The sequence below is a fragment of the Schistocerca cancellata genome, chromosome 2, assembly GCF_023864275.1.
Source record: "Schistocerca cancellata isolate TAMUIC-IGC-003103 chromosome 2, iqSchCanc2.1, whole genome shotgun sequence".
In the NCBI taxonomy this organism is placed as follows: Eukaryota; Metazoa; Arthropoda; class Insecta; order Orthoptera; family Acrididae; genus Schistocerca; species Schistocerca cancellata.
The window spans coordinates 812120703-812131781 of record NC_064627.1 but is presented as its reverse complement, the minus strand read 5'-3'; the positions used below and the strand labels follow the sequence as shown (position 1 = coordinate 812131781).

Below are 11079 nucleotides of genomic sequence, written 5' to 3'. Positions count from 1 at the left end.
ACTCCAAACTTACAGCTCCCTGCCTTGTCTCTATGACCAACAATAGCCTTCTTTCTCACAATTACTTCTTCTTTGAAGACATCACCTACAAACAAATCTGCAATACAAACATGGGCACACACATGACACTGTCCTATGCCAACCTGTTCATATGTCATCTAGAGGAATCCTTTCTAGCCATCCAGAATCCTAATTCAATGGAGACGTCTTCATGACCTGGACTGAGAGTAAAGGCACCGTGTCCACACTCCTCTGGAACCTCAACATCTCCCCAATTCACTTCACCTGGACCTCCGAGACATAGCAAGCCACCTTCCTCAATATTAATCTCCACCTTATGGGAGGCTCCAACAGTACTTTATCCACATCAGACATACCAACCATCGAAAATACAAGCTATTCCTACAACTCTCAACCATTCCACAACAAGCCCCTTCCACACAGCCAAGCCACCCACAGTAATTGCATCTGAAGTGACCACCAGTTCCTCCCCAGTCCCTCCATGCCACCATGGAGTGCCTCTCTCATGACTCACTACACCCTGGATCAACTGAATCACTTTCTCCACTAGAGTTTTGACTAACTCTCATTGTGCTCTAAAATGATTAATACCCTCCCCACTACACTCCACAGCCCACCCACAGTGGCTTTCCACCACCAAATCAACTTTCACAGTATCCTTGTCCATCACTATTTTACCCCTGCTCCCAATCAGTTGCCTCATGCCTCATATTCCTGTAAAAGTTCTTGATGCAAGACCTGTCCCATACATCTTCCTACTACCACCTAATCCAGTCCTGTCACAGGAATTTTCTAGCCCATCAAAGGCAGGGCCACCTGTGAAAGCAGCCATGTCGCCTGCCATCTTAGATGCAATCGCTGTGTGAAATTCTATCTCACATAACAACTAACAACCTGTCTATCCATGTGGATCGCCACTGCCAAACTGTGGCCTAGAGATAGCTGGACAACTCAGTTGCTGAGCATGCTGCACAACATAATGTGCACGACTTCAATGAAAAATTATGGTTAGTGTCATCTGGAATCCTTCCCACCACCAACAGCTAATCTGAACTGTGCAAGCCCAAACTCTCCCTCCTTTGTTCCTGTAATCCCCCTTGGCTCAATCTTTGCTAATCGTCATTCTCCAACACTTGCCTGTAAGCTCATCCCTTTTCTCACTCCACTCTCACACATATCTTCTATCTCCCCACACCTCCAGCACAGTCTTTTGGTGGACTTTGATTGATAGCTTAGTTTACTTTTAAATGTGCATGTCTGCTACTCCACACCTCTTCTATCGGTGAGTAGCAATTTATCATAATTCATATTGTTATTAAAAAAGCAATACACTAGTTTAAAAATTTAATCGAATAAAAAAGAAAATTTATGTTCATTTTTGGCTAAAAAGAGAAAATCTAGTAACATTTTTCACTCATGTGGCAAGTTTTGATAAATATTATTTGCAAGTTTCATCACTGATTAAAGGTAAATCTTACATTTTTTTACAAATTGATAATTAAAATCAGTGATCCATTTTTTGAATTAAAAGGGTACATCCGTAGATGAAGTGTGTGTGTGTGTGTGTGTGTTGTTTGTTATATTTACAAATATAACATATTTAGATATTTTGTGGCTAAATTGAATGTGCAAGTAATTAAATTTATTTCATGTTTAGCCATGTCTTGTTCATAGATTATACAACTAATTGAGACAAAAAACTTTTCAGTTTTTTTCTGAAGTGTCCATATTTTTGTTGTCACAAACTTTCAGAAGATCTGAAAGAAATGTTAACAAATTTTGTTGACCCATGTAGAACAATATTAGACTCTGAAAGTACCTAAGAAACAATGAAAAACAGCAAATAAATTTAAACATACAATGGAAATTTATTATGACAATAAGTACAATGAATATGTTATGAGTGGTATTTATTGGTCAACATACAAAACTGGGTACAACTCTGCACTAACATACACATTTAGGAATACATGTAATACTGGTTAAGGCCTAATTAAAGACTATAATGAAATGAAATAAATTGGTGCACTTATTGCTCCTATACCACCACCACCACCACCACCACCAGCACTACCACTGCAAAATTCTCAGAAGATGTGCAATCTGTTACTAAGAATGATGATAATTTTTATGGAGCTGTTCAAAGAAATTTAGTTTCATACTTGCTTCATGACTACATTTTTCATCACTATCGTACCCATAATTTATTCTTTCCTTCTTGTTATTTTTCATCTCCTTTTATTGTGCAAATCAGCTCAGTCTGCAGTAATATCTGTGGTGATGACAGGAGGGAATGGGGGCTGAGAACAAAGAGAAACTACTTCTCTATATCTGTCAGGGTTGACACAACATTCAGTTTCATGTTCAGATTCAACCACTTGTTGCTTCTTATAAATGTACATATGCCACTGGTTAATTCCACTTGCACTGAGACAATAATAAGATTGTATATCTGCGTAAATGTATATGAGTGGCTTACTACAACAGACAAATTGTCAAAGTCAGTCATATTGTGTGGTCATGCTATAAAAAAGCAACAGAGTTCGGAAAGCAATGCATGACGAAAAAAAAAAAAAAGATTAAAATGGAGGGTGAACAATCATCAATTACTATAAAATTAGCACATCTGAGGATGGTCATTCAGTCATAAAAAGGCAAACTGTGGTCACACCGTAGGGTTTACACTGTGATGGGTTCATTTTGAGATAGTGAGGAAAATCTGTGCATAAAATTACTTATTGCACAGACTACAGTAAGTCTTGTTTTGAGGAAGAGAAAATGTAATGGGAGGAAAAAGGTATAGAAAGAGATGAAAGGCTACAGCAGGAAATACTTCTGTTTGCATGTAAATATCCTCCTAGTGATGAGTGAAGCGTTATTCTAACAAGATGACATCTGACTATTTCATAGAGTGATGTATGAACTGTTGTAATGGAAGAGATCTGCTGTAGTTTACCCACTATGGTGGAAAGAGTGGTGATACTTGAGAATTACAGCTCAGAAATGTAAGTAATGTATTTATAGTTGTTCTTTGTTCATCTTAATCATTTTCTGTTTAGTCTCCTCTTTCACTTATTCTGATGTGATATTTTATAAAAGGAACTTGACTGATAACAAGAATGTTTTAAAAAAAGTAATAGATGAAATTGTTTTGGTAGATGTAGATTGTTTATTTTCTAATCAAAGAAGAAATTGAGACCGCAATAAAAAGAGTGACCAGAGTCAAATTGATTTAACTGAAAAGAATGGAGCTGAAATCTTTTATTTCAATAGAACAGAGTTCAAGGAAAGATATGGAGAACTGAAAACACAAACTTATACTGCCTCTGGGATATATACAAATAGAAGATGCTGCTGTCACACAGAGTATGCACAACCGAACAATCTTCCAAAGTAAACACTTTATCAAAATTTATTACTGACTATCTCATAATGTTTCTTATGTCTGGCAGTCTAGGATTGAGGGTCTGGGAATTCCTATACATCTGTTGCTCCCACTTCAAAATTATTCTGAGAGGACTGCACCTCAACATACAACAATATTACCTAAAAACTACAGGGTCACCATTACTGTACTGTGATTTCTTTCTTAACGACACAAATAAAACAGAACTAACAAAATTACTCTATACAGTGAATCTTCTCTCATAATTTACAAGCTTGTGTAATTACTGTATTTTTTTAAATTTTTGATAGAATGCACAATGATAAATTTTTGTGGGTTATGAGGAGGGAGGCTGGGGTACGTAGATATATCACACAAAATAAGAAAAATGGAAGAAAAGGTTGTGTTATTTACGAGGAAAAGGTCTTCACCTTATACAAAGGAAAGTCTTTACGTTTTCCAACCTTACACACACTAACAATTTACACTGTACATTCAAACGTATCTGGTGTCTTACACTATGGGATGAATATTTATTTCCTCATGCTTAAGTTGTAAGCACATTAACTACACAAATTCTTTGGTTCTCTTCTACAAATTAACCCATTATTGCCCTTAGACAATCTATAATCTTATTAGGTTTGTTTAAGGATTGCTGAACATCTGTTCTTTCATACCTGTCAGTAGTTGTGAGAAGCAGTACGTAATTGGGAACAACTGGCAATTGAATTTAAACATTATTTCTACAGCTTGAATCTCATCAAATCGTGGAGTTAAAAGAGTACATATAACTAGTAAAATAAGTTTTGTTCAGGTTCAGAAACTGTAAGTAGTTCCTCAATAAGCCAACAATCGTGTGTCATTTATTTAAATTTATGCAACATTATTTGCATCACAGGGACACATGCTAATTATTTAATTTTACACAAAAGTAGTACTAAGCACTAATGGGAGCATTTAAATAATTTTATACATTATTCTAGTAAGTCTATTGCTTTTGTAATTTTTCTTAGAGAACAAGGCTTTGGAGGCACCAAGTCAATGAGAGAAAATTTTATCTTCCACAGAAGAAGAAAATAGAGAAATATGAAAGAGTTACTACTCATTCTGCCATATAAAAGAAAAGATCTGTTTCTGTTTGATTCCATTGTTTCTGCAGCATCAAGTACAAGTGAGGTGAACACAGTAACTAATGTAATTACAATACCCTCAACAGTCAATGATACTCCTTGAAGTTCCTCAGCCATCTATCTATACTTACAGAATACATCAGGCACATGTGAGGACCTGATCAAATGGATCAACATGTGAATCAGTACAGGATAAAAATCTTTAATAGGAAATGGACTCGGCTCTTTTCAGTTTGTTATTGGATGTCACTGTACACAATGTCTTGATGGCTTACTGCAAAAATGGAAATTCAACTGACCATGTAAACTTTCAATGAGAATTTGTGCAGGTGTACTTGAGACAGTACATGACACCACCAAAAGCACTTTGGATGAACCTCGCACTCCATTACTGTAGCAAATGAACTTGAATATAATGGAATGAACCACCTGATGGTTAAAATACAGGAAATCAAAGGAAATATGTTGAAATAAACAGCAGGACAGCAGCATGCTACCAGTGCAAGAACTGTAATATGGGATTGTTTGTTGAGTGTTTTGCTCTTTATCATACCAAATAAGTTAACTTTTTTTATTGGTAATTTGTACTCATCTTTAATTTGTTTCTGTTAATACAAAAATGTGTAACCTTTTCATACAGATGTATATCTTGCTCTCAATAGTACTTAGCATTGTGGTGTAGTGTATTATAACTAGAAAGACAAAAACTGCTTTTTCACTTTAAATGCTTCTTCTCAATCTAACACACAAGGTAAAGGTAACAAATGTAAAATTTTCAAGCACTAATTGGCTAAACAACATGCAGCTTCAAAAGAATTTCATATCAAATTTATAGGAACAATTCAAGTGTAAAAGTAAAGATACTTCATTCATTTTATTAAGGTACATCACCATATTTTACTTAATGCTTACAAGACAGTAGAGCAAATATCTACACAGTCTGATTAATTAATGATGTTACACCAGTAGTCACTATGGTTCCAACATATAAATTACATCATCAATGGGGAAAATCATTACAGAATTAACTGAAGAAGCCTGATCTTTGCCAGAGAAACCTTAGAATAAATTGTTATCTAAGCTAGAATACTGTATATTATCACATGTCCACCTAAATACTTCACACACCACAAAAACATAAAGTGCTATTAAAGTTATAGATTTGTTTGCACACTACTATGATTACAGGACTTTACCACACATGGACATATTAGACATGGTGCACTTTCCTCTTCCACCATCATCCAACCTAGCTTACCCACTCAGTTAGAGGGTGGCTTGTACTGTTTTCTATAGTGAACCATACACTAATTAGGCATTTTTCCCACACACTAAGAATTGTTAGTGTTTAGTCACATTAGGTCCTAGAAACAATATCCAAGGATAAATCCGGGATTGAATTTCAAACCTTGGATTTGCAACCTGACAAAAAAAAAAGATGAAAGACAGCTAGGGCACTCATTAGTACTTCATTATTACTGGATAACAATAATGAAAATTCCTGGATGAAAAATACATAAAATAAAGGAAAGGCAACCTCTGAGCCCTGCTTTCCTTCTGGTAGAAATTACACACATCCACATGCAAAATCACAAAGACACTCAAGCGCACATAACCGTGGCTGTGGCAACACTGATAAACTAGCTCTAGATATCTAATGTGGTATTTTGTTTTTGTACTGTAGTTTGGTATTCGAATTTCAAGTCCGAAAATCATTTTTCTCTACCATGTCATGTTTTGAAGATATTGACAAAAGTTAATTTTCATGGACCACCATTAATTTCTTTTACCCCCATATTGTCAGTAATTTTTTGTGCAACACCATACAATATTTTTGTTGACTGTAAAAATAATTATATTTAAAGTAATATGTCAAAACATTTTCAATATTGCACTACTAATATTTCATTCATTTCTTTTTTATTTTCAGTTTAGAACAGTATTAAGGCACAGAGGTTGTATAACGCCACAGACTGTTACTTGTTCGGCAAATGTCACTAGATTTTTCTTACAATACTTGTGCACCTGTAATGTAGCCCAATGTTCTCTTGGTTTCTAAACCAGTTCCACATGATCCCACCACTTGTTTAATGCCAATAAATAGCACCTCCAGAAAATACAGTTGATGAAGAAATGCAAGAAAGTTCTCTTTCATCTTTCAGCAATGTATCAGACTTTGATTACCAATCTGGAGAAGGTATTCATTTAATGAGCAATGCTGATCTTTGTGATTTTGTACTGGACTGGCACTAACAAGCTGAAATGCTCACTTTGTGCATTAAAGAATTTAATTTGCTTGCACTGGATACAATGACTTCATATTTTTGCCACAGACATGAAGAATTTGTGAAATTCTTTGCAATGAGTGACACTATTTGCTACTGTACAGGCATTTGTTGCCTCATGTCAATCCTCGGGGTAGATCACAACATTAAAGCATGGTGGTTCTTCATTAACTCATCTAAAAGAGAGTTTGAAAGCAATGTTATTTTACAAGGAAACAAGTATGCAGCAGTACCAGCTGGATATTCCACCCTCCTGAAAGAGACATATTAAAATATGTTGTTACTTTTTGAAAAAAAAGTAAAGTGTGGTATCATGAGTATAAATGGTGTACTGTGTCCACTTAAAAGTTATCACCATTTTCATGGGAATAGAGAAAAGGTACACAAAGTACTGCTGTTTTATCTGCAAGTGGGACAGTAGAGTAGTAAGCACCACTACATAAAGAAAAATTGGCCAATCAGAAACGAATCTAGCCAGGAAATAAAAATGTTCTTCATGTGCCACTGACTGACTGTGATAAAGTTAGCACACCACCACTTTATAACAAGCTGGGGCTCGTGAACAATTTTGTGAAGGCACTAGACAATGATTCAGATGCTTTTTGATATTTGTGCAACAAGTTTCCAGAGTTGAGTTATATGAAAGTGAAAGAAGGTGAGTCCATAGGTCCACAAATAAGGAAGGTAATTGTTAACAGTCATTTCCAAGACTTACTGAATGATTCAGAAAGAAATGCATGGGTGGTATACAAATCAGCTGTAAATTATAAATCTGCTGACTATGTCAATGTTGTGAAGAAGTGCATCAGTGCACACAAACAGCTGGGTGTCAACATGTCCCTCAAAAATCATCTCCTCAACTCACATCTTGACTTCTTCCCCAAAAACCTAGGTTCAGTGAGTGAAAAACATGTGAACATTTTCAACAGGATAACTCAGTAACAGAGTCGCAGTATCAGCGCTGATGGACTACAGCAATGTTAGCTAACTAGTGCTGGACACTTCAGCGTGACATACCAAATGCTCAGCATGAACACAAGTTTACTGCCAAGAAATTCAAACCAAACACACTTTAAATTAAAGAAGTATTGTCAATGTGTATGGATTTTGTGTGTATTATATCTTGAACTAGATATTACTATTTAGCATGTGCATCACGTAGTACTAAAAAATGGTGCATGGTAGAGACAAATGGTTTGTGTATTTCGAATCAGCATGTTTCACTTGTCTCGGAATAAGTGTTGGATACCACGATATTTGCCAATTTTTAAACTCTGTTTTTCAGTGTTATCAGAGAGCAGCATCGCACACTACTGCGGCATCTTTGCTCTTTAAAATGTGTGTTGTTGCGGCTGACTATTGCTGGACACTTCAGTGTGACATACCAATTGCTCAGCACAAACAAGTCTACAGCCATGAAACTGAAACCAAACAAAACTTAGATTAGGGAAGTATTTTCAGTGTGCATATGGGTGCCTGCATGGTAGTGTGTGTATTTTCTGCTAAAAGAAGAGTCAGGGTGTGAAATCTAGTTAATACTGTGTTCTTTCACGTGTGTCTATGTACCACACATCAGTTTGCTACAGGTGAGTAGTTGCCTTTCCTTTACTTTAGGTACTCATTCTTATTTTAGACAGACACGGGGTCTTCATAACAAAGATGAGGAATACTGCAGAAGCACTGCTGTTTACATTATACACTTTTAAATCCTTTGAGTACTGTATTAACTTAGAAGTAACCCTCATGAAAGCAGAGGAAGTGAAATTTCTAACACCTAATGAACACAACAGTTGAGTCCTCCAGTAGCCAATCACCATTCTACTCCTTCCTGTCAATGTCCAATCAATTGAATATTTGTTAAAAAGTTATGTTTTGTGTTTGGATACAGTGATCCGTTTCTAATAATGTTGAAGGCTTAAAATCTTACAGCACTTGCCCATATACAAAGCATACTTTTGTACAATGATTGCGTCATCTACAGGTAGTAACACAAAAGTGTTAACTGGTAAAAATATTCACATTTATCTGCTACTAAAATAATCAGGCAACATGTAACTCATAAAACAGAGTACCCCACTCAAAAAGCACAAATGTAATTATCACATCAGCATTAAAGCATGTACCACATAACTTTTAAAAATATAATTTTTATATACAATTTCTTTGTAAATATATATTTTCTTCTCTACATCTTTATCTTACAATTATTTTGTAAATAAATAAATAAATGCTTCCACTAAAATACGAAAAAATAAAATTAATGTTAAAGGAACTGTAGTAATCAATGTCAAAACTTTCCTCTTCAGGAACAACAATGTATGTGCAAACAGTTAATTATACAGTAGAAGATAATACTTTGAAAATAAAACAAATGTTGTAATAATTACAGTCTTTAAGACATTATATTTTCAGTATATAGACATCTAGCTTTGAGAGCAGAATATTGACTCTGCCTAATATGAAGCAAAACAACATTAAGTAATAGCACTTTTACAATATTAATTAAAATTGATACTACACATGTAAAACTGCATATCAAGCCCAAGAGGCACAACTAAAAGCAAAGAAATTGCCACAAATAGTTAAATGTTACATTTATGTATTTGGTTATAGAGTGTATGTGAACAGGAATAGTTTACGCAATCTGTGATAACACAGACATATAAACAGCTGCACTTCGTAAGCTTGACTTGCCCCAGAACCAATAGTACCACTGAAATATTTATGTTATTGTATGCTGCATCCACTTTCAGTCTTTGGGTCCTTAGATGACTGGTGAACTTGAGCTTCCTTCACTGCTGGAAGTTCTCCTTCCAGTTTTGCTGCTGTATTCTGAAGAAATAAACAGATGAAAAGTTCTTAAAATCTAATTGTTCTTCTATAATTTTTTATTTTTATTTATTCTTTTCTTGTTAGTCATAGTCTACAATGTATGTGAAATTTTAGCTTCTCCGGGTGTATCAAATTTTCAGATAATTTAATTGGCATATTGGCAAGGGAACAATCCATTATTTTCAAGGAATAAGTGAAGTGAGATCACTGGCATGACTATTTAAATCCTCGGTACTTGGGACTGCACCAGCCAGGAAATGAAGAGAGAGTGTAAGCAGAAAAACAATATGTACTGTAAGCAACCAGCACTACCAGACAACTCTCATTAGGCATTATTGGTGAGTAAGCAGCATTGACTCACCTCTCAGTTGTTTGATGAGGGAGAAAGCAGGATTCCAAGCAATATTTAATCAAAAGGCTCTATCTTCACTTTTAAAGTACCTTGTTAGTTCAATGTCAACCACATCAATAATTTTACTATACCAGTGACTGGAAGTTCACATCATAATCTCTATGTTGTTACTTTCCATTGCAGGACTGTTGCTGAGGCAGTGTTCTACAGTTGCAGTTTTGCCTGACTGCTTAAGCATGTGTGACACTTATGCTCTATTTATCAGGCCTCTATGGTCCTAATAGTTTTATTTATTTATTTACATGTCAAGTTCTGTAGTACCAAATTGAGGAGCAAATCTCCAAGGTCATGGAATGTGACAGTGCATGAAATTCCAATATAAATGTATTAAAAGATAAAAATAAAATGCTTATGAACCCAAAAAAGTCAGCCATAAGTTTCAGTAAATGCAGTCAACAATATAGCATAAGAATCAGCTTAATTTTTCAACGAACTCTGCAACAGAATAGAAGGAATGAGGAAACTCTTCAGTTTCGATTTGAAAGTGCGTGGATTAGTGCTAAGATTTTTTAATTCAGTGGTAGCTTACTGAAAATGGATGCAGCAGTATATTGCACACCTTTCTGGACAAGGGTTAAGGAAGTCCAATCCAAATGCAGGTTGGATTTCTGCCGAGTATTAACTGAGTGGAAGCTGCTTATTCTTGGGAAAAAGTTGATATTGTTAACAAGAAACAGCAGTAAAGAATACATATATTGAGAGGCCAATGTCAAAATACACGGACTAGTGAAAAGGGATCGACAAGAGGTTCGTGAACTTACACCACTTATTGCCCAAACCACCTGTTTCTGAGCCAAAAATATCCTTTTAGAATGGGAAGAGGTACCCCAAAATATAATACTATATGACATTAAGTGAATGAAAATAAGCAAAGTAGGCTAATTTTTGTGTCAAACGATCACTTACTTCAGATACTGTTCTAATAGTAAAAATGGCAGCATTAAGTCTTTGAACAAAATCCTGAATGTGGGCTTTCCACAACAATTTACTATCTATCTGAACACCAGAAATCTG

At 35.3% G+C, this 11079-nt stretch overlaps 1 protein-coding gene across 1 annotated transcript in view; it reads right to left on the bottom strand.

The window, feature by feature from the left end:
- Nucleotides 1-1865: 1865 nt before the first annotated feature.
- LOC126162690 (BRO1 domain-containing protein BROX-like) overlaps nucleotides 1866-11079 on the bottom strand; it is a 126771-nt gene continuing 117557 nt past the window's right edge. Inside the window, exon 9 of the mRNA XM_049919343.1 lies at nucleotides 1866-9653. Coding sequence (XP_049775300.1) covers nucleotides 9549-9653 — 105 coding nt within the window. The 3' untranslated portion in view covers nucleotides 1866-9548. The remainder of the gene's footprint in view (nucleotides 9654-11079) is intronic.